The 19,005-nt window shown below is 44.7% G+C and overlaps 1 protein-coding gene across 1 annotated transcript in view; it reads left to right on the top strand.

The window, feature by feature from the left end:
* LOC126982125 (uncharacterized) overlaps nucleotides 1-14,281 on the top strand; it is a 32,673-nt gene extending 18,392 nt beyond the window's left edge. Inside the window, 2 exon segments of the mRNA XM_050833947.1 lie at nucleotides 7,587-7,782; nucleotides 13,859-14,281. Of these exon segments, the coding sequence (XP_050689904.1) occupies nucleotides 7,587-7,781 (195 nt within the window). The 3' untranslated portion in view covers nucleotide 7,782; nucleotides 13,859-14,281.
* Nucleotides 14,282-19,005: the final 4,724 nt, after the last annotated feature.

Genomic DNA, 19,005 nt, shown 5'->3' with positions numbered 1-19,005 from the left:
TGGTATTTTTCACATGGTATTTCAGATACACAGAGGTGGGCAAGTGCGGTACTTAGTGCGGTAGTGTGGTAGTACCGCATCACATAAAAAGTATTACCGCACTACCGCGCACCGCACTAAAAAATCCTGCGGTACTTTTTTGCAGTACTTTGAAAACTATTGAAGAAGACATTTGCTGCGCGGCATGCTCATAGATTTATTATTATTATTTTTTTTTTACAGTGAATCGGACTCAACCAGTCATTCGGTATCAGTCATGAGAATCAGTGATGCAATCATTGTGAGTTTTCAGTTATTGTTCAAAATTCAATACTAAATATTTAGACAGACTAAACCACTACACTGCGAGTCTTTAACCCGCGCGCTGCCGCCAGATTTTTCATTGTACTATTTTAAGCATGTTTCCTTTGTTTGGACAGCCAGGATAGGCACTCAAGTATTTTGTATTTTGACTACCCCTACCGCAGTACCGCACACCGCGTACCACACTAGGAAAGAAAAAAATTGGACCGCACTATCGCAACCGCACTACTCCGGAAAAAGTACTGTGTTGCCCTCAGCTTCAATCCTCTGTTTTTAATATATTACTATCAAGTGAGTTTCATAGTTGTTAGGGTGACGCAACACAAGGTTAAATTATGATTAAGTTTATTCACATTCTGTTGGTATATAATGGTAGCGAGCTTATTGAAGTTAAGTAACAATATTATTTACACTTCATCATTCTGTTGGTAATGGTAACGAGCTTATTGAAGTTAAGTAACAATATTACTTACACTTCATCATTCTGTTGGTAATGGTAGCGAGCTTATTGAAGTTAAGTAACAATATTATTTACACTTCATCATTCTGTTGGTAGTGGTAGCGAGCTTACTGAGTTACTCTACAATACTGATTACAACTCATCATTCCAATCACCAGAAGGGCCTACCCATCACAGATAATTTCCAGAGCTGGGCGTTGCGGCACCGAGTTGCGACTTTGCGACTTTGCCGCACTATGAATTTCGAAGTTGCAAAGTCAAAAGTCGCAAACGTTTTAAAAAAGTCAGACTAAGCAAAGTCGCACCGCCAATTTTCTGTGACTTTGAACAGGAACAAAAGCGACTTTTTTTAAAGAAACTGCCGCGGCTGTTTTAAGCCAGTTTAAAACTGGCTTTGCCCGATTTGGCTAAAAATTCAACTTTCCTTTTACGATAAATTAAATTCTTCACATTATATGAGACTGACGTTTCATGAAACTACCTACACGTACCAAAAAAAAGGTTGTCGCTCTGAATTTTATTATAAATTAGTAAAATTACATACACTTTTCAGGCGTGAACCAAGTTTTAAACTTGTCATGTCAGTTAAAAACGTTCGAGAATGTATTATGCCTTGTGTTGTTTATCGTGCGAATTAATCTCATTTTCTCGTATTTTAATATGTGCTTATACTTTTCTTGTGGCTAAGACGAAAAATTACTGTGAAGTGTAAGAAGTAATTAAAATCTAACAGCCTTCTACCTTTAACATGTTTAAAATTAAACAATATAAGTGAAAATTGGACCATCGTACGTAGACTAGGCCTTGGTTCTAAATTTAAAGATCATATTGATATAGCCTATTAAACTCACATGGTTTTATCTTTCTTTAAATCCATTAGGCCACCCTATGAGTTTAGGAAATCTCGATTGTTTAGTTTAGTTTAGGGGGAAAACTGTATTTTCAGTTGGAAGATATAATTTAAAAAAAAAATCTCAGTCTGAATCTGTCAGCCCTTGGCGGAGGTGCTGCGCCTTGTTGCCAGGTGCAAGAGCGCCTTGGTGACTTTTAATCTTTAAATGTCTACCACCTACGTGCTGGGGATTTAAACATACATTGTCACTTTTCTTTGTTTATCTTCTGCATCCTTTTTTTCCAATTTTTTCCGTGATTACATGTACTTATGGTACTATCAGGGGCTATGAAAAGAGGTTTGGCCATCTCTTTGAGGATGGCGACCTCCTTATGGCCACAGCCCTCCACCCCAAAGGCCCTGGAGATCATTGCCCCTGACAAGATGGAGGAGATCAGGGATACGATCACCAGGAAGCTAAGGGCCGTCATCAAGCTCAGGGAGGATGATCAGCAGCAGCGTCAGCCTGGCCAGCCAGAAGTGCAGGAACCCCAGGACTTGGACGCCCGCCTCTTCAACCAGCAGCAGGATGTGAGGGAGGTCCTGAGGAAGTCCATGGAGGAGTGGGTGCCCTCTAAAGACGAGCTGGCCTGGTCCCTCTTCCCCTACCAGCACAGGGAGGTGTGGGTGGATTTATTCATTAAGAACAATACCCCCCTCCCCAGCTCTGCAACTGTGGAGAGGCTATTCAGCACGGCCGGGGACATCCTCAGGGCCAAGAGGTCCTCCCTGGATGAGGTCAACATTGTGTTCCTCAAGGGGAACATTGACCACCTGGAGAAGATGGGCCAGGAGGACACGGAGGAAGAGGAGGATGACCTGTATATATTAGTTTAGGCTGTTTTAACTAAAAAAAAAAAAGGGGGGGGGGGGGGGGGTTCTCTGCCTTATAAAAGCACGTTTCTGTTATCGCGCTAAAGTTTACTTTGTAATTTAGCGGAGTCGCACTGGGGGGCCAAAAATAGAGTCACAAAGTCGCAGTTGCACCAGATCCGGCGGCAAAGTCGGAAAGTCAAAGTCGTACCTGAAAAACTTAAAAGTCGCGCCCAGCTCTGATAATTTCATAAAATATATATAGACATAGAGTCCTGGCCATAGCTAACAAAAACTACCCAAGTCAAGTTTCTATGGTGCAGACTTATACAAAAAAATGTCCCTTCAACCACCAATATGCATTCACAAAGATGATCATGGGCAAGGTATTCGTGTGGGGTTAAGATACCAAGGGGGTGATCATAAGCCCACACAAAAGGGGATGTTCACGTACTACATAGTGACACAACAAGTGAGGTACCAGCTCACTCAGTATGCTAGGGGACCTGTGGGGGTGAGGTCGAGACGGTGTGTGTCAATTCAACTCTTTAAGTAACATTAACATTGTATCAAGATAACACACTAACAAGCTCGGTGCCTAGGAGCTGGGTTCAACGTACCTGTGGGGGTGAGGTCCAGACGGTGTGTGAGGGGGAGACTCACACCGTGGCCTTCTCACCTCCGCCCCCCCACTGCCCGCGGCTAGGCAGAGGCCAGTGAACGCATTTATTGGTGGTTTAGTTAACATACAATTGGCCGGTTCCGCCAGTTCAGAAGTAGTTTCGAAGCAACAGGTTCTCTTACTCAATACTGGTGAAAAATTCTGCTCGTCAATCCTCCGTGAAAAACTAAGTAATGATCATTCGGCACCTTCGGCCGAGGCGTAGTCACGCCACCAGCTCCACATCTGGTTCGTCTGTCTGTCTTGCGGCTCGTAACCACCTGATTCACAGGCAACACATCAGTTATTACAGGTTATCGATTTCTCAGTTTTCCCCGCATTACAGTACCGCACCACCGCAACCACACAACTGATTTTTCAGTACCGCGCCCACCTCTGCACAAACAATGGTACCGTAATGCAGAGTGACAGCGGGTCACATCGAAGAGTCTAGTATTTGGCAGAGTTGGAGACACACTCCACTTTCAATTGCTATATTTTGAAAAGATAGATCCTAACTTTTATCAATTTTACGACGATGTTTTGTTTGTGGTTTAACATTCAGGACTTGTAGGGCATGTCCACCATAAACTATACCAGCATTTTATTTTATATATTAACCCCTTCAACACGAGGACGCGTATAATGCGTCCTTGCGTGCCCCGTACCATATCCGAGGACGCGCACACTGTGTCCTGGCTCACTGTAGCCAATATGAGTTATTTTATCTCTAAATTTATGGTTACATCTCAAAATTATCAATTAATTTATGTTTCTTTATGTGCACCATTTAATTCTGCATGTTTTCATATATAATTATAACAGCCTTGGGTTCGACCCCTGGGCCATCACAGGAAAAAAAAAAAAAAAAAAAAAGGGGAGGAAGAGGAAAAATAGTGACGCTAAGATTCCTCAACCTCAGAGAGTGTACAGCTGAGTTCGATTCCCTGCTGTTCCCTCTCTGTAAGCTGCCACCAGGAGGTTGTAATATGGCACAACCCCCAAAGCCTGTAAGTGAGGAACGGCAGTTCTATGAACCAGGTGGGGGGGAACTAAACTAACTGTTTAGTCCCCAGACTCTCCCTGCCCTGGCAACACTTGACTTTAACAACTGTCCCACCTGGCAGACAGTGTCCGTCGTTCCCCAGCTTACTATGGGTTGTTCCTTGAGGTAGATGGTATCCTCAGTCCCAAGTTTGGTAGTGTGGGGTCGTGGTTACCTTCGGAGGTCGTGGTGGGGGATATTGCGAGACTGCACCTTAGGCTAGGAAGGCTGTATGCATTAACACAGGACAGACAGAATACAATTTATTGATTTGCTCCCCCTAACAATAATCCTCACTCCCGATGGGAGTGTAGCATGTTTTGGTTAATACACAAGTCACAATATCCACCAAAAAAGAAAACCCTACCTAATATTTTGACTGAGGCTATGGACCTGGAGTCACAGGCTTAAGCCTCTTCCAGAAAAAAGTCGTCTAGGGGTCTCTGGTTCTAACCATATCCTCACTAGACGAAGGAAGTGTAGCATGTATTGTTTACAAATGTGAAAACCTTTCTTCTAATCCCTAATATTCTTATTGACAAATGCTACACGCGAGAGAAATGAACCCATGTCGGGATATATCACAGGGCTACCGCCCGATTGGCTAGACACTCCGATTTCAACTTCCTGCACCGGCGTGCACACACACACAAAAAACACTCATAAAAAAAACCGGAAGAAAAGAATAAGTGTGAGAGAAAGATCAGACTGTTACAGCTACAGGGGGGGTGAGGTCACTGTTTTGCCCCTCGTCCACCAAGCGGATGCCCCTTACCCGGTTTACACAATTTCCTTGGCTTGGTGGAGGCCTGCGAGCTACACTATGTTTTTGTGCCGTGCCTAAAGGGGGGCTTCGGATCCGCTTCTACTCCCATCACCAGCCTGCTGGTCGCGGGGGGGCGGCAGGGACTGGACTGGCTCGCCCTTACCTTGGCTCCATTCAGGACTCATGACTGAGGGCATGACCCTTGTCCATCACTGGCGTCTGGGTCCATTCCCGACTCTCAATGGGGGCGGCTTCAAGGTGGCGGGCCACTCGCCTTGTCTAACCCCTGGACACCGGCCTTCAACTTGTCTCGCGCCCTCACCTGTGTGTGCCGTGGAAAGGTTAAGTCCCGAATGAATCACTAATGAACGGCGGCTAGGGCTATCTCTCACTCCCAGACACTCAGGACTCTAGCGAGCGGTGAGCTTACCTGTGCCGTGGAAAGGTTAAGTCCCGAATGAATCTCGTCAGGCCGAGCGGTTAACTCGTGACCTTTCCCCTGACGTGGCCACCTCAAGGTTCCAACACTTTTCCTTCTCGCCTTTCAGCTTGGTACATTAATCTATCCTTCCTCTGCCTTTCTGAGGTTGTCTTTTTGTATGTTAATTATAAACTTAATTTTCCCTTAATTTCTAAGTCCTAACGTAAATATCTATCTATCTATCTATCTATCTATCTATCTATCTATCTATCTATCTATCTATCTATCTATCTATCTATCTATATATATATATATATATATATATATATATATATATATTATATAAAAATATATGGGGATTCTGCTGGATTTATATCAGGGGTGCCAACTCAAGCCGTGGTTTGTATTTCTCGTTCTCTTCCCTTACCGACTTATGACATATTAACCTCTACGGGTATTGTTTCGGCTGAGGAGAAACTGGATCCGGTAAATAGCCATGGACCAGGGAAGGCGATGGCCGAACTGGTAGCGTACTGGGCCCACATTCACCGCGTGATGGACGACACGGGTTCGAATCCCTACGCTACCACTCGGATTTTTCAGTCACCGCCGAGTGGCTTAAAACTACCCACATGCTATCCTGAAGACCACCCATCAACCCGGACTCTAGAGGAAGCCGTCCAAGCGAATCAAGAACGAGTTCCGGGGGGCAGCATGAGCCAATGCAAAATGGCGCCACTATAAACACTCGCCTGCGCCAGAACGGGCTGGGCCGACAATCAGGCCCCACCTGGAAGAAGCCTTGGGCCGACCATTAGGCCCCACCGGGAAGATGCCTACCGGCGCAATAGGCAACAACGTAAAAAAAAAAAAAAAATGTACAAGGGATTATTCCCAATTTTCCCAGTTGGCTTTTAACTAGCTTCTGCGGTGTTGGTATGCCGGCAGGTACGTTACATAATACATGATGATTATGTTGAATTTATGGCTGAAAGCTTGTTATATTCAATAGCGACATTTGAAATTTGGCGCACGGCGATCCCGGATATGGCATGAGGCGCTGTTTTGGCCCGGCTGTAGTGAGTCTCTTTATGTGCACCATTTAATTCTGCATGTTTTCATATATAATACATGATGATTATGTTGAATTTATGGCTGAAAACTTGTTATATTCAATAGCGACATTTGTAATTTGGTGCGCGGCGATCCTGGATACGCCGCATGGTGCTGTTTTGGGCCGGCCATAGTGAAGGGGTTAATACTTATGACCTTGGATTATTGGGTGTCCGCGGATTCTGAGGCACACCAGTGATGAGGGTTATCAATTACCCTACCACTGGAGCGCTGTGTTTGTCACATGTAACGTCACTCACATCTGATGGCCAGTTCAACAGTCCACCCCAGTCATTGTTGTAAGCATCCAAACCAATCCATATCCACCACAATGATCCGTTATTTCTATTCAAAACCAGATACTAATAAAGAAATTTCCTGTGTGGTTTTCGAAAATTCCCTCCTTTTTATATCAACGGCAAACACTAGAACTTCAAGGAATTTCGTCGTATTTTGTGTTTGGTTAGGGAGCTTACGAACTTGCTGTATTGGACTGTAAGACTGGCCCTGAATGTTCTGTACTATTTCCAGCACTGTGACTCCTACATCCTCAACCTCAATTTTTCAATACTCAGTCTTTTCTTCTAAGACTACAGATTAGGAGCAACCTCTGTCCTATATTAGATAGGGGCTTCGTGGTGCAGTGGTTAGCACACTTGGCTCACAACCGAGAGAGCCCGGGTTCGATTCCTGGGCGGAGTGGAAAAAATTGGGCGGGTTTTCCGATACCCTACGCCCCTGTCCACCCAGCAGTGAATGGGTACCAGGTATTAATCGGGGGTTGTGTCCCGTCTCCTGGGGTCTGTTCCCTTCTCCTATAATTCCTTCCCCCTGCTGTCTCTCTCCGGCATATGACCACAGATGTTGCGCCGACTAAACCAAACTTTCCAACTTTTTCCTACACTAGATGAAGGCATCATCTCTACTATCCTCCTCTGACGGGCCACTTTCTCCAAGACTCCGTGCAGGTTCTTACTAAGCTCGGCCCTACACCAGCTAGGGTCAAGTGTTCTCTATTGTCCAACTTTTGCAGTAATCACTACACTGGCCTCGATTTTGTTGTATTTTTCAGGACTCCAAGTTCCCAAAACCTCACTGCCCCTCTCCTGTAGGCTCACTTCATCATCCTTGCTACGGATGGACTATGGGATGTGATGAGCAACGATGAGGCAGTGGCCTTCGTAAGGGACCACCTCCACGAGCCTGACCATGGTGCTAAGGCTCTCACCATGCACGCCTTCCACCGTGGTTCGCAGGACAATATCACTGTGGCCATACTTAACGTTAGCAAGCTACTCCGGAAGTGAGGTAAGTCCAGCAGCCATAAAAGAAGTTGATCCTTATACAGTCATCCCTCAAATAGTATGGTCTCCAATAGTTGGGTTTTGGTTTTATGTGGATTTTCTAAGAAGATTTTTTAGGATTTTTGAATTTCCCGACGAACAGGAAATTTAAAAATCCTAAAAGATCTTCCATGACAATCCGTATAAAACCAAAACAGAACTATTGGAAACCGTACATTTGAGGGACAACTGTAATTGTATTCCTGTATACTCGTAGATATTGTACTTCAGGTACAAAAATGTATACATACCAAAATTCAAGAGAATCTGAAAAGAATGAATGTCACCTCCCCTTAACCCAGTAGCAGCGACGGGCCAAAATTGTGGCTTCACAGTGTAGCAACGACGGGCCAAATTTGTGGCTTTACCGTGTAGCAACGACGGGCCAAATTTGTGGCTTTACCGTGTAGCAGCCACGGGGCAAATTTGTGGCTTTACCGTGTAGCAGCGACGGGCCAAATTCGTACCATGATAATTAACCCCCCCAACATAGATGATTCATAATCTGATCACAAATCCTTTGATATACATTATGAAATGGTTTGTGTGAGGGATGATTTTTTCTCATTTTTCTCGCTTGGAGGGATCATTAAGGAACATGATCCCCGCTGCTACCACCACCGGGTTAAATAACTACCATCACCTCCCCTTAAAGACGTTGAAGTTATCTTTGGTCACTTTATATTATCACATCTAGACATATCCCAATCCTCTGTGCCTTATGAACACACTTGGTGTATTCATGGACACCAGAGACCACTAGAGTCAAGGCACGAAGAAAGATATTTATTATTACGTATACAATTGTGGATTAAACGATTAACTATCCTGGGCAAGACTCCATGGCTCTCTAGCATAATTTAACTTGATGCTGGATGTGTGTGATATCTCAAGGTGTTGTTATTTTGATGACTTCTGGCTCTACAATCATTAATTTGTGGTGAAATATTACATCGAAAATTAATAAGAAAAAAGAAAAACATCTGAAAATTTAGCCAAGCATCCCCTGCCAATATCACCTTTGCTTAGCTGTGTGAACCCGCTTCCCTATCATATGGAGTATGCATCTCACGGCTGGGGGGCTCCACTCACACAGCTCTCTTGGACAGAGTGGAGTCTAAGGCTCTTCGTCTCATCAGCTCTCCTCCTCCTACTGATAGTCTTCTACCTCTTAATTTCCGCCGCCATGTTGCCTCTCTTTCTATCAATATTTTCACGCTGACTGCTCTTCTGAACTTGCTAACTGCATGCCTCCCTCCCTCCCGCGGCCCCGCTGCACGCGACTTTCTACTCATGCTCATCCCTATACTGTCCAAACCCCTTATGCAAGAGTTAACCAGCATCTTCACTTTTTCATCCCTCACGCTGGTAAACTCCGGAACAATCTTCCTTCATCTGTATTTCCTACTGCCTACGACTTGAACTCTTTCAAGAGGAGGGTATCAGGGCACCTCTCCTCCCGAAATTGACCTCTCTTTCGGCCACCTCTTTGGATTCTTTTTAGGAGCAACGAGTAGCGGGCTTTTTTTTATTACTGTTTCCTTTTTTTGTGTCCTTGAGCTGTCTCCTTTGTTGTAAAAAAAAAAAAAATAATAATAATAATAATAATACTTGTTAGAGGGAGACCATTCTAAACCTATATGTATGGGCATGGGGACATCTGTTCATTGGGTCCACATGTACGGTTCATCCCCAACTCGCCCTACAGGTAGACCTCAAGTTACAACATATGCAACTTATGACTCCTTACACTTATGACCAGGCAAATAATAGTAGTAATACTTGGTTAAGTAATGAGATGAAATTTCAAATATCACACTGTGGATAGAGCATTTTTTTTTTCTGTCCACACCTATAGCACCGGTAGGCTTGCTTGAGGGGCCTGGATGGTATTCGGCCCCAGCCCGTCATGGCGCAGGCAAGTTTTTATAGTGGCGCCATCTTCTCTTGGCTCATGCTGGCCCCCGGAACTCCTTCTTGATTCACTTGGACGGTTTCCTCTAGAGTCCGGGTTGATGGGTGGTCTTCAGGACAGCATGTGGGTAGTTTTAAGCCACTCGGTGGTGACTAAAAAATCCCAGGTGGTGGCGTGGGGATTCGAACTCGCGTTGTCCATCACGCGGTGAATGTGGGCCCTGCACGCTACCACTCAGCCACCGCCTTTACACAGAATTCCCATGCTTCCTACCACCCCCCCAACAACAGACTTGGTCCCAAAGCCCGTTGTAACTCCAGGATTACCTGCACAATGTTTTATCGTACTAGTACAGTACAAAGGTAATACATAGTTACGGTGCAAAGTTATGGTACTGAAATTTTTCTTTGATACAAATTACGATAAAGGCATTTTACTGTGCCATGTTACATACTCTGGGTGGTTGTTATTTCTGTTCACTCCAGTCAGCCAGGAACTCGGCAAGGAGGTAATGTAGCTTCTTATTTGCTGAACCCGTCAAAGTCAGCTTCTTTAACCCAGTAGCAGCAGGGATCATGTTTCTTAACAGTCCCTCCAAGCGAGAAAAATGAGAAAAAATCACCCCTCACACAAACCATTTCGTAATACATATCGAAGCATTTGTGATCAGATTATAAGTATCATCTATTTTGGGGGGCTAAAATAATGGCACAAATTTGGCCCATCGCTGCTACACGGTAAAGCCACAAATTTGGCCCGTCGCTGCTACACGGTAAAGCCACAAATTTGGCCCGTCGCTGCTACACAGTAAAGCCTCAAATTTGGCCCGTCGCTGCTACACGGTAAAGACACAAATTTGGCCCGTCGCTGCTACACGGTAAAGCCACAAATTTGGCCCATCGCTGCTACCAGGTTAAAGGCTCCAGCTCAGGGTCCGAAGTAGCAGCGGTGATAGGAATGGTGTCAGGGTCAGGCTCAGGCTATACTCAGTTATGGGCATTAAAGAAGTTGGTGATCTGCTGTTGTTTGAGGGAGTTCATATATATGTGGTACTTTTTTTTCTTTTTTTTTACGTCACGGCCTATTGCACCTGGTGGGGGCTTATGGTCACCCCGGCCCGTTCTGGCACAGGCGAGTGTTTATAGTGGCACCATCTTGCTTTAGCTCATGCTGCCCCTCGGAGCTCATTTTTGAGCCTCTCTTTGGAGAAGTAATCTAGAGTCTGGGTTGATAGGTGATCTTCAGAGCAGCATGTGGGTAGTCTAACGGCCGTACCATTAGGCAGCCTCTAAACCTTCCTCCTCCTCTTCCCTTAAACGGTGTCCCCTTTCTGTGGGATACTATAAGGTGATCTTGGTCCCTTCCTCCGCTAGAGCTTCTTCCGAGTTGGGTTGGTAGCCTCTGTAAACATCTCTACACGGAAATATTGATAATTGAAGCATTTTACATATATTAGTGTAATCATACATATTTTTCAATGTATAATCACGAAGAAAATGGTTGATTGAAAGGCAAATATAGGTATAATTGGGAACATAGCGTGAGTGATAGGGTTGGCATCCCTGCGCGGCCCGTGTTTCCACGAGGCCTACGAGAGGGGAGGCCTATAGGGGGTGGGGAGTGACGTCAGCACCCCTTGGTTTCCACCTCTCTCCACGCACACAGCCAGGGAGTCCACATGTGCCCGGCGTCATCACTTCTCTGCCCCTCGCTACCATCCGTCAAGCAAGGAGCCGTTAGAAAAGTGCTCGAGCCCCATCGGAGCTATAGGAAAAGACTACCTAGCTCCTTGAGTTGACCAAGGAGGTGTGTTGACACTGCAACTCGGCAAGGGTTAAAAATCATGATACAACCCTAAAGTCTTAAACAAAACTTTAAATCATTTATTTAAAAAAAACTTTTGCAGATTCATATTAGATCAAATACGTTTTATTATAATTCCTGGATCATTTATTACTATATTAATGAGAGAAATGCAGAATTGACACTTAAAATATGCGAAGGGGCTCACGAGGATGTACCTATCTCGACCCCTTGCCAGATTCCAACAATTTCGCCTGTCAACACCTTTCCTTCACTTACGGAGCAGGCTCCTCTAAGATTATGGTATGAGAAATTGGCCGAAGAGCTTCTATAGTCGAGGAGGCTGCCTTATGGTACGGCCGTTAGGCCACTCGGCGGTGACTGAAAAATCCCGGCCGTGCAGCAGCCAGGATTCGAACCTGCATCCCTCCTGGAGCTCCTGGACGCTGCACGGCACGCTAACCATTCAGCCACCGCCTCCCCAAATAGTCAAGTATCCAAATAGCCATGCAATACTTTGTTAATGAGGATGGCACACTTGTCTGATGCATTGGTAAGTGTTGAAACTTGCTCGAGGATGTGACTGATCAGCACCCCATGGCTGAGTAGCTCAGTAATCAATGTGAACAACAAACCCCTACATCTGACATCCTCCACATTCTCCTCCTCTTGGCTTTCTTCCAGCTTAGCAGCTTTGCCCTTGCTATCAAGTCTTCAAGAGTAATAGGGCCAGACTTGAGTATGTTTTGAATATCCTCAGCTGTTGTGTTTGAGAAACCAGCCCCTTGTGTTGTCGTGGCAATTGGGGTGGAGGAAGGAGGCCATTGTGTAGTGCAGCGACCAGGCCTGGTGAGGGAGCCTCCCATAACCCACTGGGCGAGTGGGGTGCCTCTTTGGCCGACTCGGTAAGGAGTGGCTCTCCCATCACGCTGGTCACGGGTTCAATCCCAGGCAACCGGGGAATACCCTCACCTTGTTGTGATTAATTTCTTGTGTGTTTCGATACACGCAGAGGACGTGTGGGACCGAGAGAGTAATAGAAAAAGATAATAGAAAATCTCTTCATTAACCGTGTAGCAGTGACGGGCTAAATTTGTGGCTTCACCATGTAGCAGCGATGGGCCAAATTTGTGGCTTTACCGTGTAGCAGCAACGAGCCAAATTTGTGGCTTTACCGTGTAGCAGCGACGGGCCAAATTTGTGGCTTTACCGTGTAGCAGCAACGAGCCAAATTTGTGGCTTTACCGTGTAGCAGCGACGGGCCAAATTTGTGCCATGGTTTTAACCCCCAAAAATAGATGGTACATAAACTGATCACAAATGCTTTGACATATATTATGAAATGGTTTGTGTGAGTGATGATTTTTTTCTCATTTTCTCGCTTAGAGGGACCATTAAGAAACATGACCCCTGCTGCTACCACTGCTACTCATCATTCACTATCAACACCAAAATTCACTTAAACAATTTTTTCTTGCGACCCCGCTCACACACGCAGCCCGTCGGAAACGCTTTTAATCATTCCCTTATGGCACAGCTCGGGTTCAATTCCTGGCACTCATTGGTGTTCATTATGGATATTTTCTCCGTGTTATTGCAGTTTCTCTAATGACTGAGTGCTGTTTAAAATTGTAAGCAAGAAAAAATTGTTTTAGTGAATTTTGGTGTTGATAGTGAATGAAGAGTAGCAAAATGCTATGTCCATTAACCCGAGGATCATGTTGCTTAATGGTCGCTCTAAGCGAGACAAATGAGAAAAAATCACCCCTCACACAAACCATTTCATAATATATATATGTCAAAGCATTTGTGATCAGTTTATATATCATCTATTTTGGGGGGTTAAAACCATGGCACAAATTTGGCCCGTCGCTGCTACACGGTAAAGCCACAAATTTGGCCCGTTGCTGCTACACGGTAAAGCCACAAATTTGGCCCGTCGCTGCTACAAGGTAAAGCCACAAATTTGGCCCGTCGCTGCTACACGGTAAAGCCACAAATTTGGCCCGTTGCTGCTACACGGTAAAGCCACAAATTTGGCCCGTCGCTGCTACACGGTAAAGCCACAAATTTGGCCCATCGCTGCTACACGGTAAAGCCACAAATTTGGCCCGTTGATGCTACACGGTAAAGCCACAAATTTGGCCCATCGCTGCTACACGGTAAAGCCACAAATTTGGCCCGTTGATGCTACACGGTAAAGCCACAAATTTGGCCCGTCGCTGCTACCGGGTTAAAGTGAATTTTCATTGAACTAGCAAGAGTCACTTGTACTCTGTATGTATAGCTGTGTGTTTTCATTGATATCTAACTTTCTTTCCAGTTGACTGCTACAAAGATCTGTGTGTGTATCTCTGAACTGCTGGCTCGCACCCAAACACCAAGGAAGTGTTTTATTGTTACAACCAGACCATATCCTCAAGCTCTCTTGGAACAGATGGGACTGGTGCTCTAGACTAACAGATATTCTTCGTGCAAACCGTGCATTTGTTACTACCTCCAGATTTCTTTTTTAATCATATTTATTTTATGCTGTCATTTGTTAGGCTCATGTCTCAATCATTCTTAGGGCCAGTCTCACAGTTCCCCACGATAGGTTAGTAAGCTCCCAAACCAATACCAGAGCCTTCGAAGTTTCCTTGTGTAGTGTCTGGTGTATGTATTTAAGTTCACAAATTTGATGAAGCTATACAGGAAAAGTCTTGTGTATTTAGTGTGGCATCGAAGACCTCACCATTTTGGATTGTATGGGCTTCTGTAGTTTGGTGCGGGCTGTTACGAAGACACTGTGTTGGACTGTGAAATCGGCTCTTAGACTCATTGGAAAGCATAAAGGTGCTTATACATTTCAGTTTTTATATTTATTTTTTATTATTATTTTACTGTAGATTTTCAATGAGGAACTTTCCAAATTCCAAGTAAATATTTGGAAGAACTACCTGTTATTTCCTCTTGCTGGAGCAGAGGAAAAAGCAATTTATGTATCCCACTTTTTTTTTTTTTTTAGTTCTAAAAGAGCTGTAAGGCCATAACATTTTATTCAAATAATGGTTTGATAAATTGTTCAGTAATATATAAATAAGAAATGACTCATGTATGTTGTACAGGTCTGTGTTAGGTGCCCAGTTGCCTAGTAAGTGAGGATAGAGTCACCCGCTGGTTGTTGGTTCCATCTGATAGGAATATGCAATGCAAAAATGCCGCTCTATTGGACAAGAATATCCACCAGTTACTCGTTCGTAGATTTGCCGCGCTGGGCTGATGTGATTTTCCACCAAATTTAGTGAAGAACCCACTCAATTGGCAATCCTGTGATGCACGCTGTATGTTTTATTTGACTCATGACCTGCCTGTTGGAACTGAACCTCCTTTTACCTTGAGGACTATCTGTACACCGGGTATTCGATATATGCAAGTTCGAAATATGCAAATTCGCTCATATGCGACTTAACCAAAATGAGCAAAATATTTGTTTTATGCGAGAAAAATTCGCTATTATGCGAGTAGCGGCGCTGGTGCGAGTGGTTGGTGAGGTATGGTGGCCGACTTGCACTAGAGGGCGGCGGGTGCAAATGTTTTCCCGCACTTTCCTCACCTATAATTAACCTTTTCCTCCCTCTGATCTTAAAGATAATCCCTAGGCAGCTAATTATAATTATCGACTTAAATCGTAGAGTTTGGGTGTGTCTCCCCGAAAGGAATCAATGTGCTTTATTATTGTGAAACGATGCTGGAATAAATAGTTAGAGGGTTTGAAAACAGGCTGTGGAACATAACCCCCTATAATTAATGGGATGATGGGTTCGATATATGCGAATTCACATGATGCAAGCTTTTTGCAGAACGTAACCCTCGCATATAACGTATACTGCCTGGTGTACTTGAATTATCTCAGTGAAGTATTATGGTACTCTGCCTCACAGCTCCTTTAGAGAACCAAAGCAATGCCTCTCCCTCGGCTCCAGCCAGAACAAATTTTTTTTATATTTATTATTATTTTTTTTTACGTGTACGCCTGTTGCGCCGGTAGGCTCTCTTGAGGGGCCTGGACATAGCTGGGCGTTATCGCGATAAGTTATCGCGATACTTTATCGCTGATAACAAAATCGGATTATCGACCATCCGCTACTTATTTAAATATATATCGGTATCTTCGTTACTTTTGTAACCAAACTAGCGATAATCGCTACTTTTTTTTCCGCCTTTCAGAAAAAAAAAACCGTTGTCTCCCTACTGCGCATGCGTGGCCCGGTGTTGTATGAAAAAACTTCGGGGTATGAAATAGCTTCGGTGATGAGATTTCATACTTAGATCATGAAAATTAAAACACTAGGTTATTTTTTTATGATACTCAAAAATCAATATATCATAGAGAAAAATCATTTAACTTTGCCCCCAAAAATGATTATTCACTGCCTCAAATTTGATATTCCATATTCGTTTGTGACCATGCCATGATACTGAAGGTACCCGGTGTTGTGTTATTTGGTGTCTCACCGTCAAAAGCTGGCGCTTTTGTTTACAAACACTGGTCTCTCGTGAACTGCGCATGATCAGACCATTAAGTGTAGACCTGTACAGTCTCACAATGCTTTTTTAACACATTAAGAGTTGCTGGAAAGCTGAATCAAACATACAGTACCACCATTACGCAGACATTTCTACTCATACTCGCCCTGCCAATCTCCTGTAGTAATATACTCGTGTCCTGCCTGTTAAGGTTGGGTGGCCTGTATATAACTCCTAGAGTTAGTTTTTCTTTCCCTTTGTAAACGTCCACCCAAACTGATTCTGAATCCATGTTAGTTTTGACTGAGTTGTTAACTAAACATTTAAGTGAGTCTTCAACATATAGCGCAACTCCACCTCCCTTTCTGCCCCTTCTGTCTTTGTGAAACATCTGATAACCCGTTATTTCAAATTCTGATCTAAAATTTCTATTAGCAGTGTCTATCCATGTCTCAGTGATCGCTATTATGTCAAAATTTTCTGAACAAGCTTCACCCCTTAGTAAGTCTATCTTGTTTCTGAGGCTCCTGCTGTTAGTATAGAAGATTCTTAGCCCGTCCTCTGTTACTCCTCTAGAATTACTTCTAAGCTGCCTGGTTATATTATGAGCTAGATGTCCCCCCATTACTCCTCCCATTGCTCCATTACTCCTCCCCCTCGCCTATACTAAAAATCCCTCAGGGTACCAAGTGCTCGCTCAAGGGAGTCTGAGAGAGCCTCAACACCCTTGAACGTCAAGTGTATCCCGTCACGGGCGTAGAGGGCGTCGTTGCCAAAGAAGAGGTCCCAATTGTCGACGAACAGCCACCCATTGCGCTCGCAGTGCTCAGCAAGTCTGCTGTTCACTGCTATCGCCCTGGACAGCCATCCATCGCCAACGCCACTCCTTGGCAGGACGCCACACACTACTGGCGACCCACCAGCGTCACGTATCCTGCCTAACAATTATCTAAAACGCCTGAGAAGGTCCTCGCTTGGCACACGAGAAACGTCGTTTCCGCCACAGCTGAGAAAGACAATGGGGTTCGATCCCTCGCTTGCCATACACGCCTCAATCCTGTCTGATATATGGCCCACCCCTGCCCCTGAAACACACCCTCGTCCTGTTCTTATCCTTGGAGCAAAATACCTGTCAACATAACGAACCTGACTATCACCAACAACAAGAACCCGACGGTCGGAAGGGGGCCAGGAGGGGTGGGTGAAGGGGAGGGAGAGCGGGAAGGAGGGAGGGACCTGCTGTGAAGAACGAGGAGAATTGTGGAAGAAGTGGAAGGTGGAAAGGGGAGGAGGAGGAGGAAGAGGAAGAAGGAGAAAGGGAGGGTGAGGGTGGTGGAGGAGGAACGGACGCGGCGCGGGAGGAGGACGAGGGGGACAGGGAAGGTAAGGGACAGGTGTTGGAGGGAGGGACGAGCGAGGAGGCGGAGGACAAGGAGGAGAAAGAGGGAGAGGAGGAGGAGGAGGAGGAGGAAGAGGAGGAGTAGGTGAAAGGGAGAGTGAGGTGGGGGAGGAGGGACGGACGAGGAGAGGAGGAGGAAGAGGGGAAGGGAAGGTGAAGGACAGGTGTGGGAGGAGGGACGAAGAGGCGGAGGACAAGGAGGAGAAAGAGGGAGAGGAGGAGGAGGAGGGTGGGCGGGGAGAGGGGAGAGGGGGGACGGAAGAGGAAGGCGAGGAGGAGGAGGAGGAGGAGGAGGAGGAGGAAGAGGAGGAAGAAGAGGAGGAGGGGTGGGAAGCGGGGAGATCGGAGATGGTCGAGGAGGAGGAGGAGGAGGATGGGAGGGGCTGCTGTGTGAGTGAAGACAATACTAGAGGGGAGGAGGACGAGGAAGAAGAGGAAGAGGAAGGGGAGGAGGAGGAGGCGGGGCTTGTTGCTGCTGCACTAACCAGTAAGTGTACCTGGGCGGCGAGAGTCGTAACCCTATTCTCTAACTCTATGATCCTCTGATCATCCTTCTGAGTCTTAACGCCCAGCTATGGGCTTGGATGGAAGTCGGCCCAAGCCCGTCAAGGCACAGGCAAGTGTTTATAGTGGCACCATCTTCTCTGGGCTCATGCTGCCCCCCGGAACTCCTACACATTTGCAAAGTTCCCCGTTCAAATCATGTAAATTTCACCAGTACATTATCATTGTAAGTAATGTATTACTTTTCTTTGTACATATTATTTTAATACCATATTTATGTATTACTTTGATTTGTTCCTTGTTAAATGTAAATTTCAAATTCACTGCATGTTCTATATCTGCATTTATTTCTTTAAAGTTTTTTTTTTAGATAATTCTTGTAATAAGATTTTACACAAACTAAATCAGGCACCATTTTGATCTTGAAAAGTCCATTTGTGTGCTGGGAAGGAATACATAAATTGAAAGTCATGAATTATCAGAATTAATAAACTCAACTGATTTGAGAGATTCTTCCGTCCCAAGGATCAGCGAGAAATAAACTCACTCTCCTTAAGCTTGGCAGGATGTGATTGGTATTTAGGAAAATATATTTGTGGGGTAACCATTGGGTGTTTGGGTGGGGGAGCAGTCTTGTTTGTATATGTGGGGGCGTGTTAGGAGGGAGTGTGTTTGGCAGGTAGGGGAAATTGAGCTGGATAGAAGCATTGGAGGGAGGCAGGTATATACAGTCATCCCTCAAATAGAACAGTTTCCAATAGTTCTGTTTTTGTGTTTGGCAGGTAGGGGAAATTGAGCCGGATGGAAGCATTGGAGGGAGCAGGTATATACAGTCGTCCCTCAAATAGTACAGTTTCCAATAGTTCTGTTTTGGTTTTATGTGGATTTTCATGGAAGATCTTTTAGGATTTTTAAATTTCCTGCTCGTCGGGAAATTTAAAAATCCTAAAAAAATCTATGAAAATCCAAATAAAACCAAAATATATATATATATATATATATATATAGATATATATATATATATATATATATATATATATATATATATATATATATAT

Source organism: Eriocheir sinensis, chromosome 4 (assembly GCF_024679095.1).
Source record: "Eriocheir sinensis breed Jianghai 21 chromosome 4, ASM2467909v1, whole genome shotgun sequence".
Taxonomy (NCBI): Eukaryota; Metazoa; Arthropoda; class Malacostraca; order Decapoda; family Varunidae; genus Eriocheir; species Eriocheir sinensis.
This window is presented reverse-complemented; position numbering and strand designations above follow the sequence as displayed.